This window comes from Cebus imitator, unplaced genomic scaffold (genome assembly GCF_001604975.1).
Source record: "Cebus imitator isolate Cc_AM_T3 unplaced genomic scaffold, Cebus_imitator-1.0 Scaffold448, whole genome shotgun sequence".
Classification (NCBI taxonomy): domain Eukaryota; kingdom Metazoa; phylum Chordata; class Mammalia; order Primates; family Cebidae; genus Cebus; species Cebus imitator.
In genome coordinates, this window is record NW_016107763.1 from 966,175 (window position 1) to 978,832 (window position 12,658).

Here is a 12,658-nt window from a genome sequence, read left to right on the forward strand (position 1 = left end):
CCTTGGCTTTCTACCAGACAAGCAAGGGTATGAACACATTCCTAAGATCCTCCAGCTTATCTGTTGAAAAACATTTGAGGGTTTCTCTAATTCTTAAGTCTTTCCTCAGATAAACATATGAGGTGCTGAAGTAATCATAAATTCATTTATTAAAGGAAATGACTATGTTTCTCCAAATTTACACTCTTCCTGTTAAAGTCTTCAGATAATTTAAACTGAAAGGGAGAAAAGGAAAAGAAAAAGTAGCATGATAAATGCAAAATAATGTTTTATAAGGAACATGTCCATCATATAAAGTGACTGACATCTTTTCAAAAAAATCAAAATAACTTTCCATATGTTGAAAGATACATGTTTTCCTTGTTAAGATAGTGATTTTTATTGATCCTGGTGAATGATTTCAAAATAAGCATATCATTATGTGCTTTAAAAGAAAGCAACTTATCATATAACAGAGAAAATCAGAAGAGAAAGGGCTCTAAAGGTTTCTGTAATTAAAATGATGAATTATAAATGAGTCTTAAAACCTATCATGTCCTTGGACTCCAGCAAGGTTTCTCACAACCTTTGCCAAGATCCCTGGGGCTATGGAGTTAGGGCTCCAGTCACTGAAGTTAATGAAGTCAGTGATGAGGCTTTAGAGGCTCCTTAGTATTATGGTCAGTATCATTCTCATCAACTGTATCCAACTTATATTTCTTTTGATGGCCCATTCCTTGGTACAACAGTTCTCATCTCTAGACTCATAACCACCCACCTGTTCATGGTTTGGGGGCAGGTAAATCTCAGCAGGGTCTTAGTATAGTAGGGTAGATACAATAGAGTTTGTGAATTAGTGATACATTCAATAAGAACCCTGAAGCCTGCACTCAACTATGACATCTGGGAATTTTCCCACATATGGGGAAAAAAGTAAGAGATTCCCATTAAGGGTACTACTTTGCACAAATTCTGTGTGTGTGTGTGTTTGTGTGTCTGAGACAAAGAGAGGGAGAGAGAGCGAGAGAGAGAGAGCACGTTTATTGAGATTTCTCAAAGGCTATCATTAATCCTGTTTCGAATATGTCACTGATTTGCTTATTCCTGTTAAGGCACTCTATAAAGTTCATTGTGATCACATGTTCCTTGATTTTTTGCTGAGTATAGATATTGTTAGTCTTCAATAAAATAATGGCATTCCAGGTGATCTATTTTTCCCTAAGCCTGTTCTTCTAATTTCTCCTTGTTTATGGTGTTCATCGTCACTACCCAGGAGAGGCTCCAGCAGAAATGGGAATAGGATATAGGGATGTATCTGTAGGTCTGTTCCTGTGATAAATATTAATGTAGTCACATGACATCTATACAGTTAGAGACATAAGCAGTTATTACTGAGGATTGGCTTTAGTATTTAAAAGTATCTGGTGCATTCCTCCAAAAGAAGTGGGCAATTCTATGGTTTCCTGAGAATATCCCACATGCCTAGTTGCTTCAAACAAATAGAGTAAAAACAATTTTCACATATTTATGTGATGAGATCATCAAGAAAATCCTTTATATTTCTCTAGAAACAGAATAGAGACAAAAATATGCTTCATGTACTTAAGGGCCGTACCTACTAAAGCACATGCATTTCACTGACTAGAGTCCCTGTGTCATAAGTCAAAGGCCACCCTAGCCTGGGGAGTCTCTCAGGATAGTTGAAACTAAGTACCCCACACATTATCCTACATAATAATCACCCCATCTGACTCAAGAGGGAGGAGGGCATTTCTGAGGTGTTTCCCAAACTATGGCCATTCTAAGTCATCCAGAAGCACCCAGCCACTCCCAAAGAATCTGAGTAAATCTTTCTACTGACTTGCTATGTCCCTACCTCCCTTCATTTACTTCCCTCTTTTATGCTCAAAGTGCTTCCAAACCAGCACTTACCACCTAGCATGGTCTCTAGTCTTTTGTAGGACAGTACTCTGCTATACTGAGCTCTTTGAGGGCAATGACTATGTCTTATTTATCACTGGGTCCCCAGACCTAGCCCAAAGAAAGGCTCAAAATATGCCTGTTAAATAAAACTAAACTGATGATCAGAATTGAATGTAGTAAGGACATAAACGAAGATGTGGCTGATTGCTTTCAAACATTTATTATCCATATGCGTAAAAAAAATTATAGAGAAGTTTGGTAAATGAAGGTGAACGCATACACACTTTATCCCACCATGGTATTAAACATTACAAAAGACAGTAAACAAATAAAAAGCCCCAACAAAAATAGAAACATCAATTTATATTGATCTTCAGTAGCAAAGTGTCAAGACATACGTAAATGAACAAATTCAGAAGAAAAAAAAACCTACTGTATTACCTATCCTGCTCCAAAAATAAAATCCCTTTCAACCAGTGTGTTAGTGGAGACACTAGAGTATATTACTGTATGTTACTGCCTGAAGCAATTGAACATGAGGCTGGACCCCTCCCCACCATCATCCAAATTTTTTTGTCCCCTTTCTTCTCCAATTACTTCATATGCTAAGACCACATAAACTTTTAAAATTAGTTTAAGTCAAATAATTAGAGAGAAAAACTGTCAGCAAAAAAACAGACTCTATGTAATATATTACAAGTATGCATAATATTCCATTATATTACAATTACCTCCCTAATAGTAACATAATCTGAGATGACCTAACTTTCTTACAGAAAATAACAGTCAGTGATTTTATAAAGCTAAGTAAACTCTTATGCTTATAGACACTGACAGAATATCCTTACTTGGTTTCAATACCAGGGAGCCAATAAGAGAAGCCTTACTAAATTTAGACTCTGAGCTGATTTCATCAGTAACTTGTCCTGACAGACGTCTCTGTGGACAGAAGAGAGGAGGCACAGGGACAACACATGAGGCTGGGATCAACCTATTTAACAGGCACTGATCTGCGGCAAAAAATAGTCACAAAGAACACTCTGCTGGGCCCAGGAATGACGGCCATTGGGGTGGGGCCCAGAGCACCTGCACCACAGGTCCCAGGGCCATCTGATGGATACACCTGTGTGAATCCCCAGAGTATACTCTAAATACTAGATCCTTCCACACAGCCATCACATAACCAGAATTGCAAATGTGACTACAGTATCATTAGCCAAATTCAGAAGCTCTCCTGGAAGAACAAAATACTAATGACTCAATCCAAGACAAAGCTTGAACCAATTTGATGAAGCACAAATTGAAACTGAATCAAATTCTCATAATTTTCTCTTTTTTATAAAGCAAGTCAAGAATCTCAATTTCCCATCTAAAAATGGTTTAATTCAAATGATATTTTATTAAAATACTAAAATGCTCAGGAAAAGAACAGCTCTCAGTGACAGACAGTGACAGTCCAGGGTATAGTGTCAGTTCAGGCAGTGCCAGCACTACAGACTGATCTAGCATTTGTCGCAAGTCAGGTGTCTGCTCGTCTAGTGGGGCAATTGGGAAGGAGGGAGAGAAGGTGCACAGGGAGAAAAGGGAAGGCTAGCCTCATGAGGACAGGAATCAAGGCAGGTGTTCAGTCTGCCAAGCAGCAAGGATGACCCAGCATTGGACCCAGTGGCTCTGCTGCTTAGCTCCAGCCTAGGACAGAGGATCAGGACACAGAAAAACAAATGTCACAAAGAAGTCTCAAAGGAGGCTTGATATGTGGGGGCAGGGGCAAGGGGTGAGAGGAAAAGAAGGAAAAGATGCACTTTCTCCCGCTTCATCCTACTCCTCCCTCCCCATTTCTTTTCCTTCCCCTTTAAGTACCGTATCTTCTCTATCACCTCCACTAAGGTATCTAAAGTTGCTAAAGCTTTTAGAGATTTTTAGTTCCATGCTATCTGTTCACCCTCATTACCACCTTGTAAAAGATTTAGTTATTTACTTTGAGCTAGCACTAAAGCAAAAAAAAAAAAAAAAAAAAAAAAAAGTTCTCTATCACTCCCAGAGCCCTTTAACTTTTATAAAGCAATCGAATTAAAATGGAAAATATTTATAAGCTGAACCAATCTGATATTACACGTGGTTCAACCTTCTCACTCCACCATGGGAAACCCACAATTATTCATTTAAAAATAGATTTAGGTGAGCAGTAGATTGCCAAATTATTATAGGTAGTATTCATACTCATTGATAGTCCACTCTCCATTTAGATAGCTCATGTTTTTACTTGAAACCTAAAGGCTGTCACAAGAAATAAATGAAAACCATATATGCATATAATTACGTGACCCAGATTTAATGTTCAAAGAAAATTTTCATGAGGTTATATTCTTGGGACAAAATAACAGAAGATAAGAGTGAGTCATTTTCATTGTTTTGCAACTTACTACAAACATATTTCCAAGTGTTCTCCTTTCTCACACCATCTTTCCTTTAAAAAGCTTTTAAAAATGCCTATATGGAAACAAATGAGATGTTATGTAAAGGCAGAAAATACTCAGTAAAACACAACACCAATGTGAGGCAGTCTTTTAGCACTTCATGAATTAAAGAAAAGCTGGTGTTAGTTTTAATATTGAGCTGGAGGGAGCTCTTAGCTGGAAATTTTTAAAAACAGAAATAGGAAATAATGCAACAGGAAAAAAAATTCAAAATAGGAACCACCAGTATTGGAGCATAAGTCTTCAGGAAAGAGAGTAAGAAATGATGTTGAAATTTTAAGTCATTTTAAATAGGAGAAGGTATTTCATGTATGTTTTTCCTGGGCATACTGTTAAAATAAAATCCCACACAGTAAACTCAAAAAATTAAAAAAACATTGAAGAAAAAATATTACCTAAGAAATCTGGCTACTCATAAGTATGAGGAGTGTAAGTCACTTAAGTCAACAACATTTGGCTTTCTTCCTATCCTAATAGCACCATCCTGGCTGCCTTAAATATTTTCTAGAACAATGAAGGGTATAAAAAAATAAATAGAAAGATAGCTTCTTCCCGCTAAATGCCATTGCTGAGGACAAAAGTCACAGATTAAATTATGAATAAGGAAACTTCCAAGTACGTTTTTGGATAATTTAACCTCATTTTTATTGGTTTAGGGTAAAATGTACTGCAAGCTCTAGGCTGCAGCACAAAAGTACTTAAACTTGTACTTGTTAAACTCGGATTTCTAGGCTACTCTCAGAGGTACCGATTTAGAAGGTCATCTGCTTTTTTTTCAGCAGCTCCCCAGGAAATTATAAAAGCATAGAGTCTACAGTTTATACTTTGAGAAAACTGTTACCTAAAATAAAAGACCTGTCTCACTCCTATGGAGATTAACTTCCTTTTTTTTTTTTTTTTCTAGCAAGAAACATATTTCAGAGTAGAAAGGAAACTTTAAATCTACTTCATTCTTCTGAACCATTGATCTTGTAATCTTAGGGATCCAGTAAGTTATTCTAATGGAAATCACGTGTATCTGTTTAATAGCGATCAAAATTGCTTCTACAGATTTTTTGTGTTTTTAAATCAAGCAACACTTGATGGCAACGTAGCTACAAAGACTGAAAATGTACACCCATGCTTTAAGATAACCACATATGAATCCCTTACAAATGTCCCTTAAGATTTGGAGTTTGCTCTATGAGAAATTTTAAAGATCTGAAAAGATTATGTATATTGCTTATAAACACATTTACTACATTATCTAAAAATTATAATTTGCTTTTATTTCATTTGCTACCAAAAACTCTCCAAGTATACTGCAGCATAGGAAGCTCCTCATGGTTTCCTTTAATATTTAAGACTCATGACTGGAGATTTTATCTGTGAAACTTTTCTTTATCCTCTTCCTTCCTAAGTCTCTTTTTCTTGATAACCAACCCTGTTTCCCTTATCTAGATGCATATAAACCTGGGTAAGAGACACATTTTTGTCTTTGCCCCTTAGCAGTTGCAAATTGCAGTTCATTCATCTCCACAATGAGCATTTCTGAGGGAAAACCATGTGTCAGGCATTGCGATGAAACAGACAATTTCACAATTACAATGCAAAGGGGTATATGCTATGAACAAGGTGATTGCTAATGACAGAAACTGTTTTTGGTTTCTTTTTTGGCAGCAAGTTAAAAATAAAATATTAGAGAGCTCAAGAATGCACAGCAAGAAAAGCACAGTAATATTTGGGTGTGTGGAGATCTGAAGTTGCATAAGATGCAATAGGAGTTGTCTCTGAAAGTAACTTTTGGAGACATTTCAGTAGACTAACAATATATATGCCTGGGACATCATTATCATTGTCTAGGTCAGCTTATCTCTATCTTGTATTGAAGGGCAAAGAAGTGGTTAGCTAGCACCCACTACTGACCTCATAAATCACAAGACTTCAAGTCTGAGACCTGGGCACAGATTTGTGGGTGAGGCAATGCCTAAGTTCTGGCCAACCTTACTGTCCTCTTTGCAGGAAAAATGATCATGGGGAAAGATATGTCAATTATATTCAGTTAGTTCTCTAGGAGTATTCTGATCAAATCCAGACCCGGTAAAGGGAGAATATTTACACTGGTGGGTGTTGAACTCAGACAACATCTGAAAGTGACTACTGGGGGCTTTTGAAATTCTGACTGCACTGCATAAAATCTTTTTTATACTTGACCCTCTGGGTGAAAGAGCAGAATGTTGACTTCTTCATATCTATTCTGGCTCATGACATTTTACACAAATACAGTTCAGTGGTATTTTCTATTTCTAATACCATTTTCACGTTGAAGCCAAAGGCAAAGAGGAAATCTCTTATCTATTTGTTTACAAGAAGGAAACACTCCCTGTTTCCAAAGAAGGACTGTTTATTTCTTTCACAAATACTCAGACCAAAGAATGGATTACTTTACTAGCAGCATATTTTTTGTTTTGTTTTGTTTTAGAGACAAGGTCTCACTGTATCACCTAGGCTGTTGTGCAGTGGCACGATTAATAGCTCACTGCAGCCTCGAACTCCTGGGCTCAAGCGATCCTCTCTTTTTGGCCTCCCAAAGTGCTAGGATTACAGGCACGAGTCACCACACCTGGCCTAGCAGCATGTTTTTAAAACATGCTTCTATTTTATCACTGAAGTCAAATATTTTTATTTTTTAAACAAGTTTAACTCAATATATATACTCCTTGCAGACCTACATCATATCGAGTACAGGCATCTAGAGACATTCAACAAAGAACAAAATGCAGTCCTGTCCTCAAGGACTCTGAACACCTTCAGGGGCAGGAGGAGTTAGATAGCCTAACACTGCGTGGCAAGTGTCATTCCGGAGGATGGACAGTGTTTCAGGAACACCACGGGGCCTGGGAGGCTGGGGAATGCTTCTCAGAGTAAGTGGCAGCTGAGCCAGATTTTAAAGTGTGAACAAGATTTTCCCACAAATGAAAAGAAGGCGAAAGACCTTAGCAAAAGAATCATGAAAAAAGCTATGGAATACAAAAGGAAAGGAGTCTTTGGGGAATAAAGATTATTTAGTGTGGCTGAAGTATAAGGGAGAGAGATGTAGAGGGTGAAATTGAGACTAATAAGGACCTCATTAGTCTATGAAGAGAGTTTGAAGTTTATCCTGTACTAAAGACAATGTGGAGCCCTGGAGGTTTTAAAGGAGGAGTGTTTTAAGAACCAGTTGGTGTTTTCAGAAGGCAATTATGACAGCAGACGGGATGACAGAGAAGAGGCTAGGAGCCAGTGAGAAGGCATTACAAAGCTCAAGCAAGAGACCTTTCCAAATACGTGTCCGCGTGGCCCTGCCTGTGCTTCTGGATGCTCTAAACACTTTCCCCAATATGTCCTTTAGTTATGTCTGAGATTATCCCCTTTAATTACATGCCAATAGCGATATATACTTTTTCCTACCCAAAATATAGCATCTATGGTTCATAAAATCACATTCCACGACAGATCATAAACATTTAGGTCAACACTTAAAAGAAAATGTCTTACCTGAACAAAGCTGTTCCACTTTTGTGTAGTTTAAAGATACTATGTCATTAACCCATGCAATGATGTCATGTCTGCTCATAGTCTCTTGGGTTATCGAGGTAGAATACACATTGACTGCCATTCCCCAACTAGAAAAAAAGCAAAGAAGTTTATTTACCAACAAAGAAAAAATGAACTCAGAAACATAAAAGATACCTATTCAAGGTCAAGACCCCTGGCAGGGCTCCAGGGCATGTAAAAGTCCTGCTCTGGCTAAGCCCTTTAGCTTTTTAAATTTTATGTATTTGCCATAAAATTATTAAATTTCACATATTTTTCATGTAGTACCATTTTATATCTCTCCAACTAAATACAAATGTTCTTCAGGTTCTGAGATTCCTAATTTATAACACAATTTAGAGTCTCCCTTTTGACTGTAAGTCTGCATGTGATATTAAAAAAGTTACCAGGTTTGTAGCAGTATACACCAGAGTAATCTGTTAGTTTTATATATTATTTCATAGCACTCACTACAAAGACTTGCAAATGTCAGTGTTTTGGAGTTTGGCCATTCTAGTAGGTGTGCAGTGATAAAGGATTCTGTTTTAACATTTAAACCTGGATGAAGCTTTGTAATTTTACCTATTTTGTAGAATGCATATATATTGATATGTATATATTGTGGCTATGTATTAATTTCTATTTTGGAAACTTTCAAATACATGCAAAAGGAGAGAGACAAGAATAGCAAACCAGTTAGGGTTACTCCTTGGATTCAAGAATCATCAGTGCTTGACCATCTTGTTTGATTTATACTCTTATCAACTCCCCTTGTGTCAATCCCATCCTAGCCCACCAAGCCAGATTATTTTGGAGTAAATGCCAATCATCACATAATTTCACCTGTGTTTCTCTGAAAAATAATTAAAAAAAAAACATTATCACACCTAAAAATGAAAATAATTACCTATATCAAATATGCATTTCAATATCTTATAATTCAAATTTAACTTCAGATTGCATGAATCTGTATTCATATAGGGTTCATACATTATGATTCTTTGATATATTCTTTAAATTTCTTTATAAGTTTCTTCTGTTTCTAATCTTCCCTTGCAATTAAAAAAAAAGCTGCTATTGAAGGCACTGGGTTGTCTGATATTTCCACATTCTGAATTCTTCTCATTGTAACACAGCTGTGATTTAACACGTTCCTCTGTCCTCTGCATCCCTATAGGCTGATAATTCCATCTACAGCCTTGATCTTATTCAAGTTCTAACAGGGGATGGGGATTTGATGCCACCTAGCATAACTCTGGGCTTTGACACCTAATCCGCCATCAATACACTGCCTGGTAATGCAAAAGCTTTCCATTACTGCCTGAAGAAGAAACCAATAGAAAAGCCCATCAGCTGCCAAAAGTTATGCCAGTATATAATAACTCAGACTATTTCGTGCTGTGTTTGAACTTCCATCAGGAGGCATGTAACTGTAACCTCTGACTGCCTGCTTCCACGATAGCATTAGTTCTGGTATTTGCCTAGATCCAATAATTCACTAAAATTTCAAAGTGACATTTTATTCTTCATTCTTCATTTATTAGCTGGAATAATTCTACAAGAGAAATTTCCCTCTGAGGTACCCTGAGATCAGGTCATCAAGAAAAGGCAGGAGAGGTACCTAAATCTTTTTATTTGCCAGTTTTGTCTTTTTTTTTTTTTTTTTTTTTTTTTTTTTTTTTTTTTCTTTTTTTTTCTTTTTTTTTTTTTTTTTTTTTTTTTTTTTTTTTTTTTTTTTTTTCTCTCTTTTTTTTTTTTTTTTTTTTTTTTTTTTGAGATAGAATTGCACCCTTACACCCAGGCTGAAGTGCAGTGGCACGATCTTGGCTTACTGCAACTTTCACCTTCTAGTTTTAAGTGATTCTCCTGCCTCCGCCTCCTGAGTAGCTGGGATTACAGGCACGTGCCACCATGCCCAGCAATTTTTTTTTTTTTTTTTTTTTGTATTTTTAGTAGAGACTGTGTTTAACCATGTTGGCCGGGCTGGTCTTGAACTCTTGATCTTGTGATCCACCCACCTCGGCCTCCCAAAGTGCTGGGATTATAGGCGTGAGCCACTGTGCCGGGCCTTGAACTATAATTATGAATCCATGGACTTAAATATATTTGATATGTTTCAATCCATTGAAATTATGCCTTTATTGATAAAAGCCTGCAAGAGCTTATTGAAACAAGCTTCTGAGTTCTTTTGACAAAGTCTTAGTGGTCTTTGATAACCTTCTTCTTGTCCAATATGACAAGATGTTCCAAACCCAACTTGCATATTTCTTGCCTCAGACCTAAAACCAGTAATTTCTCCAAGTGCTCCTGATTCCTTTTAGTGACAAATAGTATTTAGAGATATAGAAGTAATATTTTTAAACACGACTAGATATAATAGAAAAATCTATAGTATATAGGTTTTACACAAAAATCTATGTTTTATGAAATAGTTGTGCTTGGAATTCCTATTTATGTTCATGAAAGCAATAAAAATCTGGTTTCTACTTTAAAGTGCTAAATGAATGTTTTATTTAGAAATAAATGTAAGAATAAATACCCATCCCTCCATTCCCAGGAGCACTGTTATCTCTAGATTGTCTTCTCATGAAGATCTGAAAAATTTCACAGCATTGGAATCTTGGGTAGTGTGACCATAATTATTGCTTTCTATTAGTAAGTAAAGGTTTTCTACTTTTTGGTTAATAACTTCCACTTTTTTCTTTAGTCTATCATTTATTAAACAAAAACATTTGCTTTTTAAATCTAGTCGATTTTTAAAATCACCTATGTAAATTATGTATAATATTAGTACGGGTAAATAATTCAAAATTTGAAATATTTTGGACTGTTTGATGTAATTATCATATACTGGCATAACTTTTGGCAGCTGATGGGCTTTTCTAGTGGTTTCTTCTTCAGGCAGTAATGGAAAGCTTCTGCACTACCGGGCAATGTATTGATGGAGGATGTGGTGTAGAGGCCCAGGTTTATGCCAGATGGCACCAAACCAAATTGAGATAAAATTTTTATTCTGGATGATTAAAAAAAACACAAACAAACAAACACACAGCAGAGAAGACACAAACAGATTTGTGTTTTAGAAAAATAGCCCATATGCAAGTGAGTAAAAAACGTTCTGTGGTTACATAAGAGAAGGTAATATACAACAGAAGTACAGGTAGAAGAGTAATGACAGCTTTTAAAAAATCCGTTGGAACAAGGAAGCAAGTCATTTGTTCCAGTTTGTCAATAAATCATACTTTTCTCCAGGTCTTTATTGATAACATTCACTTAAGGTCAACGATTGTCCTTTCATAATGTAAACAAACATTCAGCTCACAAAGGCAAGTCAACGCACTATCTGCCTTCAAGGAGTTCATTAAGATGATCAGGTAAACAACAAAAATAGCACCAGATCTGGGCTTTAGAAAAATTCTGGGTACTTGGTTACCAGGCGTACAACTCAACTCTCCACCATATCCCCTTGCTAGCCAACACAGCTGCAGTCCCCACAAGCCCTGCGGTATAGAGGCAACCACGAGTTTAGGGACTTGTGGGACAATTAGTTTAGAAGACAGATGAAGAATAAGTGTGAACCAATGAAAGTGAGAAATTTTTCACCATTTCCTAAAATAAAATGACAACACATTAAACGAGTAGACTGTATTCAATACCTACTTCAAATTAATAGCAATGAAATGAATATAGTTAATTTCTATTTAACATCCCTGCTGATGGGAATATTCTTATAATCGATGTTCCCCTTTCTACATTTCAGCAAGGTACTTCTAAATACATTTCACTTGTGTTGGCCAAAGTGGAAAAAGGATTCTCTTCCTGCAATGCCATCCACCCTTTTTTCTTCCCAATTCTGTCAGCTCCCACTTTTTCTACAGATTTGCTTCCCATACAGTCCAACCTAAATGATACAAATGGTTAAAAAGTTCACAGAAGAACATTTCTATAACTTTTTCCAAATGTTAAACTCGGGTGAGAGAGTATTAAATTGTTCTAGTCCTTAGCTGGATACATTCTAAAATCCTAAGATTTCATTATGATTTCTGGGGTCTCAATCTATATGACAATATAAAGGCAAAAGTACTTGTCCATACCTACTCTGCAGAAGTGCTGTATAGATAACATAAGGAATTTTTATATCTTTTTAGAGATAAAGTGGTTCTATTGATCCTTGGAAGAATCCTATAAGGAAAGCAGGGCAGGAATCATACTCTTCCCTTACAAATGTGTACACAAACTTCAATCCAGGACAACTAGTCCTTAGGGATATTATCAATTACATTAACATCCTATGGAAGGTAGGAATTATACAATTCAAAAAGCTAATTTTTAATTCATGGAGTACTTCCCAAAGACTCAGTCAAGAAAGATAAATGGTTATGAAAGGCAAGGTCATGTTCATTACTACAGAACAAGGAGCAACTCACTGTGCAGGGTTTATTCTCATGTTTGGATCTTCAGCATGTCTCTTACGTGGAAACAACAGTTTATTCTTAGGTGACTTGCCATGTGGCCTCTGGGGCAAGAGCATCTCTCTGTCCCGTCCTTGCAAAAAAGAAAGTCAAAGCACTGTCTCCCACTTTGTGGCTTTCAATTGGAATCTCAGCCAGATCACTGTTGTTTAAGATGTGGTCAGTGCAACAGCACAGCAAGTAGTGGGTAGGGGAGGAACGCTTTCCTAGCATTGCAGTTCCTGGGTCACCATATTTTAATATTGTATTTAA

General features: G+C 36.5%; 1 protein-coding gene across 4 annotated transcripts in view; it reads right to left on the reverse strand.

Moving 5' to 3' along the window:
- The window catches only part of MAPRE2 (microtubule associated protein RP/EB family member 2), a 166,356-nt gene that overhangs the window by 68,098 nt on the left and 85,600 nt on the right, over nucleotides 1-12,658 (reverse strand). For 3 of the 4 annotated variants that reach the window (XM_017511403.2, XM_017511402.1, XM_017511401.1), the window contains one exon: nucleotides 7,896-8,023. The exons of the other annotated variant lie outside the window; for it this stretch is intronic. In XM_017511403.2, the coding sequence (XP_017366892.1) occupies nucleotides 7,896-8,016 (121 nt within the window). In that variant the 5' untranslated portion in view covers nucleotides 8,017-8,023. The remainder of the gene's footprint in view (nucleotides 1-7,895; nucleotides 8,024-12,658) is intronic. 4 annotated transcript variants of the gene reach the window in all.